This window comes from Hypanus sabinus, chromosome X1, assembly GCF_030144855.1.
Source record: "Hypanus sabinus isolate sHypSab1 chromosome X1, sHypSab1.hap1, whole genome shotgun sequence".
Lineage (NCBI taxonomy): Eukaryota > Metazoa > Chordata > Chondrichthyes > Myliobatiformes > Dasyatidae > Hypanus > Hypanus sabinus.
The window spans coordinates 53,285,814-53,303,232 of record NC_082738.1 but is presented as its reverse complement, the minus strand read 5'-3'; the positions used below and the strand labels follow the sequence as shown (position 1 = coordinate 53,303,232).

The 17,419-nt window shown below is 39.0% G+C and overlaps 1 protein-coding gene across 3 annotated transcripts in view; it reads left to right on the top strand.

Annotated features, from left to right (window-relative positions):
* kat7b (K(lysine) acetyltransferase 7b) overlaps positions 1-17,419 on the top strand; it is a 96,625-nt gene that overhangs the window by 12,134 nt on the left and 67,072 nt on the right. For 2 of the 3 annotated variants that reach the window (XM_059956600.1, XM_059956602.1), the window contains exons 2-3: positions 2,678-2,741; positions 17,021-17,168. In XM_059956600.1, coding sequence (XP_059812583.1) covers positions 2,718-2,741; positions 17,021-17,168 — 172 coding nt within the window. In that variant the 5' untranslated portion in view covers positions 2,678-2,717. The remainder of the gene's footprint in view (positions 1-2,677; positions 2,742-17,020; positions 17,169-17,419) is intronic. The other variant, XM_059956601.1, reaches the window with a different exon arrangement.

The window sequence follows — 17,419 nt, the reverse complement described above, 5'->3', positions numbered from 1 at the left end:
GCTGGCTGAAGTGCACTGAAGGGATACTTTACCCAGAAGGTCTGTTGAGTGTCAAGAAGACAGCTCTCCATTATCTTTTCATGGACAATTTGAGATGGACATTAAATTCTGTATTTGCTAGCAATTTCATACTCTGATATTTTTGTTTAAGTTGTATACCCAGATTTTGTTAGAAGTTTGTTGTAAACTCTACCATATATCTGTAACACCCTGTAGAATCCAATTTGAGGACCACTAGTAAATTGTTATAAAGTTGTATTCTGTTTCCTGGTTCCATCCTTTTTACGTAGTAAGTGATGCAACAATAGTGAAACCTGCATTGTAATCCTTGGTGAACTTGGGCACCAAACAAGTCTGTTCAATATACTGATACCTCTATTTATCACCACAGTCAGCCCTCCTTATCCGCAAATTATGCATGCGCGAATTCATCCAACTGCAAATTGTGAAAGCCCAGAAGTGCTCTTCCAGCACTTGTTGTTCGAGCATGTACAGACTTTTTTTTCTTGTTATTATTCCTGAAACAATGCAGTATAACAGCCATTTTACATAGTATTTACAATGTATTAGGTATTATAAGTAATCTAGAGATGATTTAAAGTATACGGGAGGATGTGCGTGGGTTATCGTGCATCGGAATAAAAAAAAAATCGGAAGTTCTCTTACTGTAAATCAGAACAGGTACATCTGGTTTTATTTAGTGTCAGTCAAACGTTTGTCTTAGTATATAGTACATATTTTACCTTTCTATGCAAATAAAACACTCAAGAACATATGTTTCAGTGCCGGGCTTGGGAACGAAAGTTCCTGAGTTCGATCGAGTGATGGACCACTCCCGAGTGGGCTCTCCATCCGTGCCGGGTTGATGTGGAGGATCAAAAACCCAATAATTAAACCACTGCGTTGCTTAGCAATAATTATAGCTTTCATTGGGGCAGAGCCTTTCTCACTTTATCCTTTAAAATTGTTCCGATCGTTGATCAACATAGCCTAACGCTTTTCTACTGACCAATGGCATTTCACCTCTTTCCGATCGCTTTATTATTTCCACTTTTTCAATCGTGATCATGATTATTTTCGTGAACAGAAACAGTGCGGATTTAGAGTTCTGCCGCCGGGTCCTAAGGTCCACCGCATTGAGACGAGTTGAATAAGGGACTTGAGCATCCGCAAATTTTGGTATCCGAGAGGGGTCCCGGAACCAATCCCTCGCGGATAAGGAGGGCCGACTGTATTTATCACAACTGCTGCCTTGCATGTTTTTGTTTAGTAGTTATCCTTGGTATTTTATGTTTAGTTATTCCTTTAAGAACATACATCTGGCATGATAGCAATGCCATTATTTCCGTGTGGACTATTCAAAGGGTAGTTGTTTCCATCCTGTTGCTTTTGGGATATTGCTAATCTTTATTTTTCTTCTTTCATCTTTTTGCTCAACCATCCTTGTGTGAAGTTGCAATATTCTGAGAATGCTCTTTCATCTTTTTACCTTAATGATTGTTGATAGTATTTTTCCTGCTTGGTTTGCTTCTTAAGTTTTTGCTAATCCTAGCAAGATTCTGGATATATATTTCTACTTTGTGTGTTTAATAATTCCATAAAGGGAGAATATCAACATACTTGAAGCAGATCTTCCTTCTCATTGAAAATACTTGCACATCTTAACTCAGCAACATTCATCTTACTGTTCTTGCACTTGCTGCTGGAATTTTCCATTTGTCTGTGATCCTTCATTTCTACTATTCACAAACTAATTGACATTATAGTGCCATTTGCCTTCTTTGGGGGGGGGGGGGTATCAACTTTAAAGTTCCAGTATACATTTTTGATTTACTTCTGACATTTCTCCTGTCTCTAATTTCCCAACTCCTTGCCCCCAATTTGTGCATTATGTAAATGCTCTCTGGTCCTCCCAGCATGAAGTTTATTTTAATTACATGAGTTGTGTCTTCTGTTAATGGTGATGAACATTTTATTTCAAACTTTTCCAATACTGAAACTTCAAAACTGTTGCAATTTTACTTATTATGCTTATTTACCTGTGTTCACAACAGTTTCCTTAGTAATAGAGCTAGTTGGAACTCTACATCATGGAAATAGCATGAGAGCTTTAACTGATAAATCTCTTATTTAGCTTTAGCGTGTGATTTTTGCATTAATAATGGAAATTAGAATCTTAGCAATATGGTAATAGGACACTTAAGAAAGAGCAGTGGCGACTGATGTTCAGATCCTGTAAATTACTTAAGAAAACTGCAAAGTTATTTGGGCAGTCATAATGTGGACTTATGAAAGTAAAATTGCTTCTGGCAGTTGCCCTCATCCTGAAAATGAATTGCAGTACCTATCTTTTGTGTGACGCGATCTCTGTTTCAGTCAGAGCTAGATTCAGTGCTTGCTTGATGGAATTTGATGTAATACTGTTTCTATATAAATCTTAAGCCTATTCCAAAGTTCTCTTATATTCTGGGAATGGAATTGTGTTCTGATGTCGAACAGTCTTTATTTGTATGTTAAAATATGCCCAATAGTTTTCCCTCATGCTGTTCTCATCATCGCTGTGATCAAATAACCCTCTATCTGCTCCTCTAGTTTATATGTTCATGCAGAGTTAGGAACCATGTATGGGGCATGTTTTCACTATTGCAGTCATACCATGCCGATTGTGTTCCCTCAGGAAGCATCCTAACAAGGTGAAGTGGAAGCCTAGTGAGTAAATGGACAGTGATCGAAGGAGGCAGGTATGGACAATTGTGTCTATCTATGTGTTTGGGGAAGGGGGAAGCAGGGTTAAAAATGCAGCAGTAAAGGAATTAAATTTCATATTTTTTAAAGTAGTAATTTGGAAACAGAACTATTACTAAAATTACTTAATGATGCTGACTCTTAAATTGTTGGAATAAAATAAACACCAAAAATACCAAATGTATACTTTTGATTAGGATTGTGCCAGTCTGTTTGAATATCAGGCTAAATATCTTTGAATTAAGAATTAATGGTGTAAATTCATTTCACAAGTGTTTTGTGAAATTACATTTACAATTGTGCTACAAATCAAATTCTTTATGTAAATGCATTAATACTATACTATTTGGGTGTTGAGGGCATCTGCATTTAGTTCCGTGGAATTTTGGGGCACAAGCACAGAAGTCTATAATCCCATATCTCACTCATTCCTTGAGCGTTATTCAGTTAGATCACACCATGTTTTTTCCTGTTGGTCTGTTTTTTTTCTGTTTTCGACTGTTTGTATGGTTCCCTTTTGAAAGTTGCAAAATGTACTGGCCAATCAATTTTAAATCTGTTTTTCACTCCTTCTGCCATGGCCAATTTCCTTCAATTTACACAATTAAAACTCATGAATCTTGAAGATATTACTAAATTTGTTTGCTATGAAAAGGGCAATATGACCCCTCGTCTTTCTACATTTTTAAAGCTTCTTATACCTAATGCCATTCAAACAAATTTTTGCATCCTTTTTGAGGCTATGACATTCTCTAAATTGTCCAGCTGATCTGTAACCACTGTTTTGACCATGGTACACTGATGCTGCTCTTGAACTGAGAGCCATCATTTGTGAAATGCAAGGTTTCATGTGCTTATCAGTTTCCTCAGTTTACCTCCTTTTCTCTCAGGTTATGATCTTGTGAAGCTTCTCCACCAGAGACACAAGGTTGTCAGAGCTATCATTACTAGATTTGGCCCTCCTTATTTTAAACATGTGTAACATGTAATTTCCAACCTTGCTTCCTGCATGAATCTAAAATAGAGTTGGTGGCATTTCTGGTTTGAACATTGCTGAATTTTAAATCTTGGTCTTTATTTTTGTCTACTTTCCTCTTGTCCATCTAAATTTTACTATGTTTGTATCAGCTACCTTCTGTACGGAAGTTTATAAATGTGTGAACACGAGGAAATTTGCAGATGCTGGAAATTCAAACAACAACACACAAAATGCTGGTGGAACACAGCAGGCCAGGCAGCATCTATAAGGAGAAGCACCGTCGACGTTTTGGGCCAGTACCCTTCGTCAGGACTAACGGTCCTCTCAGGTTATGATCTTGTGAAGCTTCACCACCAGAGACACAAGGTTGTCAGAGCTATCATTACTAGATTTGGCCCTTCTGTACCTGAGTTAGTCCTGATGAAGGGTCTTGGCCCGAAATGTCGATAGTGCTTCTCCCTATAGATGCTGCCTGGCCTGCTGTGTTCCACCAGCATTTTAAGTGTGTTGTTTTTATAAATGTGTGTTTTTGTTTACCTTGAACCAGTTTTAATTGTTAGCAGGACATTGTCATCATAGAAGCAAACAGTACAGCACAGTACAGGCACTTTGGCCAATGACATTGCGCTAAGCTAACCTTTTAAGCTACTCTAAAAATCCATCTAATCCTTCCTTCCCTCATAGCTTTCCATTTTGCTTTCATCCATGTGCCTATCTGAGTTTCTTAAATGTCCTTAATGTATCTGCTACTAACACATTTCACATATCCACCACTATTTAAAAATAAAAGACCTACCTCTGACACTCCTCCCCCCCCCCCCCCCAACACTGCAGTTTCCTCCAAACACCTTAAAATTATGCCCCCTCATATTAGCCATTTCTGCATGGGGGGGGGGGGGAGTGAGTCTCTGGCTGTCCTCTCTGTCTATGCTTCTTATCATCTTGTACATCATTATCAAGTCACCTTCTCCTTTTCTCTAAAGAGAATAGCCCTAGCTCACTCTATCTATCCTCATAAGACACGCTCCCTAATTCAGGAAGCATCCTGGTAAATCTCTGCACCCTCTCACAAGTTTCCACATCCTTGCTATAATGAAGTGAACAGACAGAGCACAATACTCCAAATCTGGTCTAACCAGTGTTTTATAGAACTGCAACATTATCTCGTGGCTCTTGAACTCATTCCCCCAACTATTGAAGGTCAACACACCATATGCATTCTTAACCATTCTATCAACTTGAGTGCCAACTTTGTGGGATATAACCATATAACAATTACAGCACGGAAACAGGCCATCTCGGCCCTTCTAGTCCGTGCTGAACGCTTACTCTCACCTAGTCCCACTGACCCGCACTCAGCCCATAACCCTCCATTCCTTTCCTGTCCATAAACCTATCCAATTTTACTTTAAATGTCAATACCAAACCTGCCTGTACCACTTCTACTGGAAGCTCGTTCCACACAGCTACCGCTCTCTGAGTAAAGAAATTCCCCCTCATGTTACCCTTAAACTTTTGCCCCCTAACTCTCAACTCATGTCCTCTTGTTTGAATCTCCCCTACTCTCAATGGAAAAAGCCTATCCACGTAAACTCTATCTATCCCCCCTCATAATTTTAAATACCTCTATCATAAGTCCCCCTTCAACCTTCTACGCTTCAAAGAATAAAGACCTAACTTGTTCAATCTTTCCCTGTAACTTAGGTGCTGAAACCCAGGTAACATTCGAGTAAATCTTCTCTACTCTCTCTATTTTGTTGACATCTGTCCTTTAATTCGGCGACCAGAACTGTATACAATACTTCAAATTTGGCCTTACCAATGCCTTGTACAATTTTAACATTACATCCCAACTCCTATACTTAATGCTCTGATTTATAAAGACCAACATACCAAAAGCTTTCTTCACCACCCTATCCACATGAGATTCCACCTTCAAGGAACTGTGCACCATTATTCCTTGATCACTCTGATCTACTTCATTCTTCAATGCCCTACCATTTACCATGTATGTCCTATTTGGATTATTTCTACCAAAATGTAGCACCTCACACTTATCAGCATTAAACTCCATCTGCCATCATTCAGCCCACTCTTCTAAACAGCCTAAATCTCTCTGCAAACTTTGAAAACCTACTTCATTATCCACAATGCCACCTACCTTAGTATTATCTGCATGCTTACTAATCCAATTTACCACCCCATCATCCAGATCATTAATGTATATGACAAATAACATTGGACCTAGTACAGATCCCTGAGGCACACCACTAGTCACCAGCCTCCAACTGGACAAACAGTTATCCACCACTACTCTCTGGCATCTTCCATCCAGCCACTGTTGAATTCATTTTGGATTATATGGATGTGGACTCCAGTATCCTTATGTTCCTCAACTGTTAAAAATACTGCCTTCTGCTTGTACTCTGCTTTCAAGTTGAACCTTTAAATGCACCACTTTACATTTTTCCAGATTGAACTCCCGTTTTCACTTCTCAGCCTAGCTCTACATTCTATCAAATGTCCTGTTTTAACTTGGGGCAACCTTCTATACTATTCACAACCTCACTGACCTTCCTGTCATCTGCTACTTATAAACCCACTCTTCCACTTCCTTGTCCAAGTCATTTATAAAAGCCACAAAGAGCTGGGGTCCCAGAACAGATCCCTGTGGAACACCACTTGTTACTGACCGCCAGGCAGAATAAGTTCCAATATACTGCATCTAAGTTTCCCTGGATCCCATTGTTCCTGTCCTTCTGAATGGGCCTACCATGGGGAAACTTCGTCAAACGCCTTACTAAAATCCACATACTACATCCGATGCTCTACCTTCATCAATTTGTTTCATCACTTCCTCAAAGAATGTTAGGTTCGTGAGGCATGAATTGCCCCTCTCATGCTGACTATCCCTAATCAGACTATGGTTCTCCAAATGCTCATAAATGTTGTCTCTAAGAATCTTGTAAGACTCCCTTGACCTTTTTTTCTTAAATACGAGAATGACACTTGCTACCATCCAATGGTACTACTCTTGTGGCCAGAGAATATGTAAAGATGATCGCGAAAGGCATGGCAATCTCTTGCCTTGCTTCCCATGGTAACCTGGGTATATCCTGACTGGCCTCAGGATCTTATCTATCCTAGTGTTTTTCAAATGTTCCAGCACATGGTCTTATCTTAACATTGACATGTTCCAGCATATTATCCTGTTCGACGCTGTCATTTGTCAAGGGCAGTTCATCAATCTCACTGTGATTACTAAAGCAGTATTCATTAATGACCTCCTCCTACCTCTGACTTTAGGCACATTTCCTCTTTTATCCTTAATCCTAAACTCATTCTAATCATCCTCCTATTCTTCATGTATGTGTAGAATGCCTTGGAGGGGTTTCCTTAATCCTACCAGCCAAGGCCTTCCCCAGTCCCTTTCTAGCTCTCTTCTTAAGTCCCTTCTTAAGCTCCTTCATGGCTACCTTGTAACTCTGAAGAGCCTTGTCTGATCCTTACTTCCGAAACCTTAAGTAAACTTCTTTCTTCCCCTTGACTAGATGTTCTGTGTCTCTTGTTAACTATGGTTCCTTAACCTACCATCCTTTGCCTGTCTAAATGGACAGACCTATCCAGAACCATATGCAAGTGCTCCTTAAACATCTTCCACATTTCTGTTGTGCATTTCCCTTATTACATTAGTTCCCAATTCACACTCCCAGATTCCTGTCTCGTTGCATGATGATTCAATTAAATACTTCCCCATATTGTCTGCTCCTATTTCTGTCCAAGGCTATGGTAAAGGGTGAGGAGTTGTGGTCACTGTCTCTGAAATGTTTACCCACAAAGATCTGTCAACTGAGTAGGTTCATTGCCCGGTACCAGATGCAGTATGGCCCCTCCTAGTTGGCCTGTCTGCATATCTTGTCATGAATCCTTCCTGGACAACCCTAACAAATTCCACCCCATTTACACCTTTTGCACTAGAGGTGTTAATCAATATTGGGGAAGTTGAAGTCACGAATGAAAGCAACCCTATTATTTTCCACATTTTCAAAATCTGCTTCCTAAGGTGTTCCTCAGAGTTTCTGTCACTATTGGAAGACCTATAGAATACTCCCAATGGAGTGATTGCTTCCTCTCTGTTTCTGACTTTGACCCACACTAACTCAGTAGACAGTCAGCTGTGATATTGTACCTGATTGGAAATACCATTCCACCACTTCTTTTACCTCCCTCCCTGTTCCTTTTGAAACATCTAAACCCCTGAACATCTAGCAGTCATTCTTGCTTTGTAACAGTCAAGCCTCTGTAAAGATCAGAGCATCACAGTTTCATGTACTGATCCATGCTCCAAGTTCTTCACTCTTGTTCCTGATACTTCTTGCATTATAATAGATGCATTTCAACCCATGCTACTGATTGCAGTTTTGCGGAGTCCACTGCCAATCCTCCCTCAGTCTCTTTACTTGCTACATTAACTTTTTACACCACCTGCACCATCCTCTGACGTGTCCGATCACTCTGGTTCCCATTTCCTTGCCAAACTAGTTTAAGCCAAGCAGGGTGAACAAAGGAGAGAGGCAGTGGATGTCATTTACTTGGATTTTCAGAAGGCATTTGATAAGGTGCCACACACGAGGCTGCTTAACAAGATAAAATCCTATGGTGTTACAGGAAAGATACTGGCATAGATAGAGGAATGGCTGACAGGCAGTAGGCAGTGAGTGGGAATAAAAGGGGCCTTTTCTGGTTGGCTGCCAGTGATTAATGGTGTTCCCAGGAGTCAGTATTGGAATCGCTACTTTCCACATTGTTTGTCAATGATTTGGATAATGGAATTGATGATCTTGTGGCAAAGTTTGCAGATGATACAAAGATAGTGGGAGGGGTAGGTAGTGCTGAGGAAGCAAAGCAATTGCAGTAGGACTTCTGTGGCTAGGCATAGCTCAAATACCATCTACAAATTTGCTGACGATACAACCATTTTTGGTAGATCTCAGGTGGTGACGAGAGGGTGTACAGGAGTGAGATAGGCCAACTAGTGGAGTGATGCTGCAGCAACAACCTGGCACTCAATGTCAGTAAGACAAAAGAGCTGATTGTGGACTTCAGGAAGGGTAAGACGAGGGAACACATACCAATCCTCATAGAGGGATCAGAAGTGGAAAGAGTGAGCAGTTTCAAGTTCCTGGGTGTCAAGATCTCTGAGGATCTAACCTGGTCCCAACATATCGATGCAGATAAAGAAGGCAAGACAGCTGCTATACAGTACTTCATTTGGAGTTTGAAGAAATTTGGCTTGTCAACAAATACACTCAAAAACTTCTATAGTTGTACTGTGGAGAGCATTCTGACAGGCTGCATCACTCTCTGGTATGGGGGGCTACTGCACAGGACCAAAAGAAGCTGGAGAGGGCTGTAAATTTAGTCAGCTCCATCTTGGCACTAGCCTATAAAGTACCCAGACATCTTCAGGGAGTGGTGTCTCAGAAAGGTAGTGTCCATTATTAAGGACCTCCAGCACCCAGGGCATGCCCTTTTCTCACTGTTACCATCAGGGAGGAGGTACAGAAGCCAGAAGGCACACTCTCAGTGATTCAGGAACAGCTTCTTCCCCTCTGCCATATGATTCCTAAATGGACATTAAACCCTTGAACACTACCTCACTTTTCTTAATGTGCAGTGTATCTATTTTTGCATGTTTTTAAATCTATTCAACATATGTATACCATAATAGATTTACTTATTATTATTTTTATTATTTTTTTCTCTCTGCTAGATTATGTTTTGCATTGAACTGCTGCTACTGAGTTAAGAAATTTCACATCACATGCCAATGATGATAATTCTGTTTCTGAATTGGACAAATGGGAGGAAAAATGTGGCAGTTTGGAAATGTACGATACAGTAATGCGTTTTGGTGAAAGGAACAATAGTGTAGTCTATAATCTAAACGGGGAGAAGGTTCAAACATCAGAGGTGCAGAGGGACTTGGGAGTCCTCGTGCAAGACTCCCAGAAGTTTAATTTACAGGTTGAATCTGTGGTAAAAAAGACAAATGCAATGTTGGCATTTATTTCAAGGGGAATAAAATATAAAAGCAAGGAGATAATGTTGAGCCTTCATAAATCACTAGTCAGGCTGCACTTGGAGTATTGTCAACGGTTTTGGGCCCCATATCTCAGAAGGGATTTGTTGAGATTGAAGAGAGTCCAGAGGAGGTTCAAGAGGATGATTCTGGGAATGAAGGGGTTAACATACGAGCATTTGGCAGCTTTGTGTGGGGATCTCATTGAAACCTACAAAATGTTGAAAGGACTAGATAAGGTGGATGTTGCCTATGATGGGAGTATCCAGAACTCGAGGGAACAGCTTCAAAATTGAGGGGTGACCTTTTAAAACAGGGAAAGAAGGAATTATTTTAGCCAGAGAGTAGTGAATCTGCGGAATGTTCTTCCACAGACTGTGGTGGAGGCCAAGTCCATGGGTATATTTAAGGCGGAAGTTGATCGTTTGCTGATCGGTCAGGGCATCAAAGGATATGGTGAGAAGGCAGATGTACGGGGTTGAGTGGGATCCGGGATTATCCATGATAAAGTGGCAGAACAGACTCGATAGGCTGAATGACCTAATTCTGCCCTTATATCTTATGAGCCCTCCGCAAGAGCTCTAGCAAACCTGACCGCAAGGATATTGGTTCCCCTCGGGTTCAGGTGTAACCTGTCCCTTTTGTGCAGGTTGTACCTTCCCCAGAAGAGATCCTAATGACCCAGAAATCTGAAACACTACAGTTTGCACCAATTCTTCAGCCACACATTCAATTGCCAAATCCTCCTATGCTTACCCTCGCTGGTGCATGGCACAGGCAGCAGTCAGGAGATTACTACCCATGTGGTCCTGCTTTTCAGCTTCCTACATAGCTTCCTATGTTCTCTCTTCCAAATCTCATCCCTTTTCTGATCTATGTCGTTGGTATCATCACTGTTCTCTTCTCCCTTTCGTTCTGAGCCGCAGAGCCAAGCTCAGTGCCAGAGATCCCTGGTTGCTGCAGCTTTACCCTTGCAATTTGTCTCTTCCCCCACCCCCAACACTATTGACTGTAGTATACCTGAGAGGAACAGCTACTGGTACTCTGTGGTAATTCAATTTTCGGATATCATGAAAAGGGCGCGAAGGTATCTAAGATGTAGCAATTAGGGAGACATCTTGCATGAGGAGATCACTGATCCTTAATACTCTAGCTGGGCACATTAATATTGCAAAATACTGTAATTATGCTTTACAATAGAAGATGCATATCTAGTTTAACAGCAGCAAACTACACTTAATGGAGAGAGAAAAAAGAGAGTCGTCTGTTATGAGCTTGTCGCAAAAAGATGTGAAATCCTGAATTTTCTTCCAGCAAAGTCTCATAGTTGTATTGTAATGTTAGCAAATCTTTACAAGTAAGTACAGAAAGTAACTCACATTATTATTTGTGTGGCAGGAAAAGGAACATACAGAAATGTTGCTTCATCCATTATCAGGCTCCAATTTTTAACCTGCTTGTGCAGTGGCATGTGACATTGTTTGGCATGTTATCTTGATGTAAGGACAATTAAATGAATGCTGGAGATACTAAGCAAATCGGGGAGAAATGCGGTTAATTTATGTCATTGACATGAAATGTTCGTTCTATTCTTTTTCTTAGCTGCTACTTACCTGATGCATTTTCTAGAATTGTCCTTACCTTAGATTTTCAAATCAACAATACTTTGTTTTTTGAAAGAGCCTCTTGGAAAGCAGTTCCAGTCATTTTGCTCAAATGGTGTGGTAGAATTTCTGTTGCTTACCCCTTAAAACAGTTCTAAGCTACAGAATATTTTCCATTTATTTATTTCCTTCCCTGCTTTACTGTTCCCATATTTTGCTCTACTGGAATGTTTTATGCATGATTCATCTATTCTTTCACCCTTTGATTTACATTTCCAGTTCCTGATACAATTTCACGTGTTCGGAATGAATAAGTCATTCATCTCAAACCTATTTTGCCATTCAGCTCACCATTTAAACTCTCACATCTGATTCAGTCCCAAGCCAGAGCCTTGAATGTGAAAGATCCATTTGGACACTTCAGCGTAATGTTGGGAGTGCTGCATTGTTGAAGATTTTCTTTTTAATGAGCCAAGGGCTCCATATCCTCTTGGGTGGCAATGAAAGAATCCTATTATATTGTTATCCCCTGAAGCTTGGATGATATTCATCCAAGATTCAGGTTATTTGTTAATTATCAAATTGTTTGTGTAAACTTGCTTTGGACAAATCATTATGTCTTGTACATCAGACATGACAGTGCTTCTAAAGTATTTAATTATGTAATGCATTTTCAAATATCCTGAAAAGAGTGAGAAATATAATGTCTTGCACTTATATAATAAGTGCAAGAAACAAACAGTAATCTAATCTATCTAATTTTGCTTCAAAGTGTTTTCACCCATGTTTAACAATATTTTATATTTTAATTAAGAAAGCTGGTGCATTTAAACAGACATCTTTTGCTTTTTAGGAGGGAGTAATTAAGCTTAATCACTGTTTCTAAGACTTTTTCTATTAATTCATTCTTTCTCTGGTTTGGATCATCTCCCTGATGTCCACTTGTAAATTTTCTCTTTCATATATGCCATAAATTCTTTTGAAAATTCTGAAGTTCTCAATCAATTCTAATTTTTAACCTCCACCAACTCTTGGGCAGCTACTAAAGTTCTAGTTCATCTGTGCAGTACTGAATGTCTTTTACTGTAGTGCCTAAAAATTTGTGTACTTCTCTGTATGTGGAACAGAGGAATTGTCCAGTAGCAAAAATAAAACTTTTTGTTTTGCCCCTTAGATTGTTGTCATTTTTGGTTTCCTCTCAATTAACTTAGAAAGCTCTTTACATGAATCCCCAAATGACTTTGAACTTGCAATCACCTTCGATGTTTATCAGACATTCTTAACTTTTCATCCTTTTAAAATACAACTACAGAACTATTGGTTTTAGTTCACAATAGATAACCTTGCACTTAACTCAGTTTAAATGTATATACAGTATTGTGCATTTATCTGATTTTATGCTCTGATCCATAAAGTTGTGCATTAATTCCTACAATGTTATTAGCTGTCTCAGCTAGTAATCTCAATTGTGGTCAACTTCATCCTAACAGAACAGTTTATGCATACTACTTAAAGAAAAGTGAAAAAGTAAAACAATTTTATACATTTACTCTTTTTTCCTTGATTGACTTTAAATGAATTGAGGAAGAGGTGTGTAATTTTATTGTGTGCAATTGTTTCAACATGAGAAGAGTTATTCCATTTAGCAAAACTTCATGCTTTTTTAAAAATCATACAATACTATCATACTGTTTCCTAACTGAAGATGTCACTCTGCAATAAGCGTTGAAACTGTCTATGATCATGATTGTTCTTGGCAAGTTTTTCTTCAGAAGTGCTTTGCCGTTGCCAGCTTCTGAGCAGTGTCTTTACAAGATGGACAACCCCAACCATTATAAATGCTCTTCAGAAATTGCCTTGCATTGCATTACTGGTCACATAATTAGGACTTGTTTATGCACCAGCTGCTCATATGCCCATCCATTACCAGCTTCATGTGACCCTGATTGGGAAGCTAAGCCCCAAGGGTGACCTGCAGGTTGACGGAGGGAGGAAAGCACCTTACACCTCCTTTGGTAGAGATGCATCTCCACCCCGCCACCCAAACCAGAACCATTTACTGATTGGGGGTGAGGGGGTAGTTGTGTTCTTAGTTGTGGTCTTGATTACACTGTCTTGGAAATTAATTAGGATAATTTTTGTTTCAATATTAACTAATTTTATTGCTTTTTATTTGGGCCTATCTTAACCATTTTATGGATAATAGTTAATGAATAATTTTGTAGAATAGAGAAACTCCTCCGCTACCCAAAGATTCTCTTCATTGATAAGTATACTCTTACAGTCACCAAAACTATAGAGTAATTCAGGATGAAGAGGGCTATTTAACCCACATTAATTTGAAACTCAAGAAGGATGATGAAGTCTGTTAATTTTGGCATCCAGTTTATATCTAAATGTCAGATTTTCATTTTCCAGTGCTTTCTGTGGAAGTCTGTTTCATATGTTGCTCACAGTGTGGAAGACTCTTGTTACCAATTGCCAAATTATTTTTAGTATAAATCCAAGCTTTCCATTTTTTTCCAGAGTTCTTATCCCTACCACCTTCCACTTTTCTGATTTTGTCAAGAAACTGAACTATTTCCTTTGTTTCCTGATCTGTGCATTTTATATTTTCATTTTAATACTCTGTTCTGAGCAGTAGTTCAACATTTTATTATTGGCTTTATAGATTGGGGCACTACATTGAATGGCTAATTTAAGAATGCCTATAATCTGAAAATTTTAGAGACAAAGTTATTTTTGATCTTAATTTTCTCTCTTTTGATTTGTTTATTGAATTATCCTTGTTGCTGACCTTTTGATATGGTGCTGCTGGGTTCTTGATGCCTGCTGTAATCATTATTCGTTTCTGTGGCTCACTTCTGTAATTAGGCTATTTAACTGTGAATGGACAATGATCAATTGATTTCATAATATTCATTTACACGGGCTTTCAATAACAGCTGTTAAAGAGGAGTTTTGGCCTTTTTAAACATGAGATTCTGCAGATACTGGAAGTCCAGAGCAACACACACAAAATGTTGCAAGAAGTCATTAAGTTGGACAGCATCCATAGAGAGAATAAACAGTCAACATTTCAGGCAGAGACTCTTCATCAGTCGTGATGGAGGACCTCCGCCTGAAAAGTCACCTGTTTATTCATTTCTATGGATGCTACCTGACATGCTGAATTCCTCCAGCATTTTTTTGTGTGTTGCATTGGACATATTTTCCCCTCCCCAGCCCAGTGGTGTTTTAGGTTGAAAGGTAATAACTGTTCCCTTATTAATAATTTAGCACAGTGAACATGTGACTCAGGCACGAGGAAAGCAAGAGATCCATCTTTGTTTTGTTAGTATTTCAAAGTTGGGCCTCATTCTCAAGTTGATTTGAGGCATTCTAGAAGTAAATATTTTGTGGTGTGGTAGTTTCCCCATTCATCATTTCTGATATCATATAAAGTTCTGCATCTTTAAATAGCATGGTCACTACAGAGGCGTCAGAGTTCAGAGTTCTATTGCAGCACCGTCTGGAGCTTCTCCGTCCTCCCTGTGGAATACGTGGGTTTTTTCTGGGTGCTGCAGTTTCCTCCCACAGTCTAAAGATGTACTGTTTCGCAGTTTGATTCATCATTGTAAATTATCCTGTGATTAGGCTAGGATTAAATCGGGGGTTGCTGGGTGGCATGGCTCAAAGGGCTGGAAGGGCCTGCTCCACGCTATATCCCAATAAACAAATAAAACCTAATGAAGTACAGTTAAATTTATAATCAAAATGAGCCATTATGTCTGGATATTATCGGATTCAGCCAGTATCTCTTGGTGCATGTGCATATTGTTAAGAGTATTGGTCATCCCTTAAAACTTCGCATGGCAAAACAATTCAAGAACATAGATGTCTTATTTTATCTTAAAATCAATCTCTTTTTAAAAAAATTGATGTAAAAATGTTTGCAAAAGTTTGTGGATAATTTCTTGACAGATGACAAATAATATCAAACTTTTTTTGGAGTAGCCTTTGTTAACAGTGTTTGAAGACATTTTAAAATTTATGCAAAATATATGATAAAGTACTTACTAAAAGTGGGAGGATTTTTTTTCAATCTTTATTGGGGGAAAGCATGCAGGCGTGAGTCTCTATAGTGGGGGGGAGGGGTGAGGGCTGAAGGCAGAAGAATATAGGCATTTGGGTAGACTAGCAAGTAAATTGTCAGAGATAGGCTTGCTCCAGGATATGTGGGAATAGAGGGCTGGATATATGCAAGCAATGTAGCAGTTATTTTTAAGTACAATCAGGGCACATGGGATTCAGAGATTGTTTATGGAGCTCAAGAGCCTCTGTTGTGGACTTCGGCTTCAAGAATGTGTTGGAGGAGTATTCAGGAACAAGGTCAGAATGGGATGTGTAGTTTCAAAGCTGTTGTTGGGTTTGCTTAAGGAATTGCAATCCATTGGTAGTTGTCCTAGGGATAAGTAATGGGTATTCAGGGCAATGATCTAATTTATCTTCAGAGTTTTGAAAGGAGTCTTCATGGAGCAGTGTTATTTCTTCATGGACTGAGATGGAAATTATCCTGAAATATTTATAATTGCATATCTGAAACTGCCTGGAGTTCAAATAGAATTATTAGGAGTGTGAAATGAAGGTGTAGGGTTAGTAGGTTAAGTTGTTATATGGCTGTAATTGGGCATTGTGGGCTCATTGGGCAGAAGGGCACGTTACTGTATGATATCTCTTAAATGTACAGGAGGATATTTAGTATCAAATGGTACCAAGACTGGCACAGCATAGACTGAGTGGTCTGTCCAATGCAGTAAGAAAAGTAACAAATCATGCCAGCAGTGTACATGGATGTATATAGGTCTCTTGAGAGCTCCAGTTAATGGATATTTTATAGTTAAATTGCATTGAGCTAGATTAAGAGGAAAGCTTTTGGGAGGAAACAGATGAGTTCAACTGTCAAAAACTGGAGAAGTTCAGAAGATGAGGCATTTAGTGATGAGTATGACACAATGCTGAAGGAACTCTGGTCAGGGCAGCATCTATGGAGGGGAATAAACAGTTGAGATTCTTCATCAGGATGTAATGTTGCTCTCGCCATATGGAGGACAAGTACTAATAAACAGGTTGTTCTATTATTTGCTTCTAATGTACACATCAAGATCTGAATGTACAGTGAATGTAGGTTTAAATGGTTAAATATAAAATTAAGTTAATTTTCTACTAGAACAGCTTGTCTGTGAACTCTCAATACTGTGATCCCTTTTTCACAACAGTAAACCATGGTATTTTTCATCGTTTGAGCCTTTTGGGCAGATTTGCCAATATGTGTCAAATTATGAAGATTTTCATGATGTAGTTATTTTGGAAAGTGATAAAAGTGATTGACAGTTTAAAAATGAGGTGAAAATTTTATCTGACTATTTTGTGCTGGATTGTACTTTGGGCCAACAAAGTTAAAAGACTTGCACATTATTGTTGCACAAAATTTTCATTAAAAATCAATATTAATTTAACCTGCCAAATTTTTACCTTTTCAACAGTTAACAATTACTCTTGAGTATAAATGTATTTTGGTAGAGTATGTTGATGGTTTTAAGAGTTAATCTATTATGTATTCTGTTCCAGCGTCAGGCGGGTAGCAGCTCTGACGGCACAGAAGATTCAGACTTTTCTGCTGATCTGGATCATACAGATAGCTCTGAGAGTGATGGACAGCCACGCAGGTCTACCAGATTAACCAGGTCTTCATTACGGAATAGCCAGGGTTCTCAAGGTATTGCTGCAAGATATTGAGGGAAAATTAAGTAAGAGTGAATTCACAGTGGAGGGAAAGGCCAGATATGTAGCTGCTATTTCCCTGCTGGTCAAAAATGAGTAATCAGTTTTATTAATTCTCGGTCTGTGGCAAAGTTTAAAAAGTGCACTTTTTAAAGTGCATCCATGCACTTTAGATATTCGGTTCTCCTTTCAGCATCTTTTCAAAAAATAGTTTCCATGCCTCAAATGCCTTTTGCCTGAAAGTAT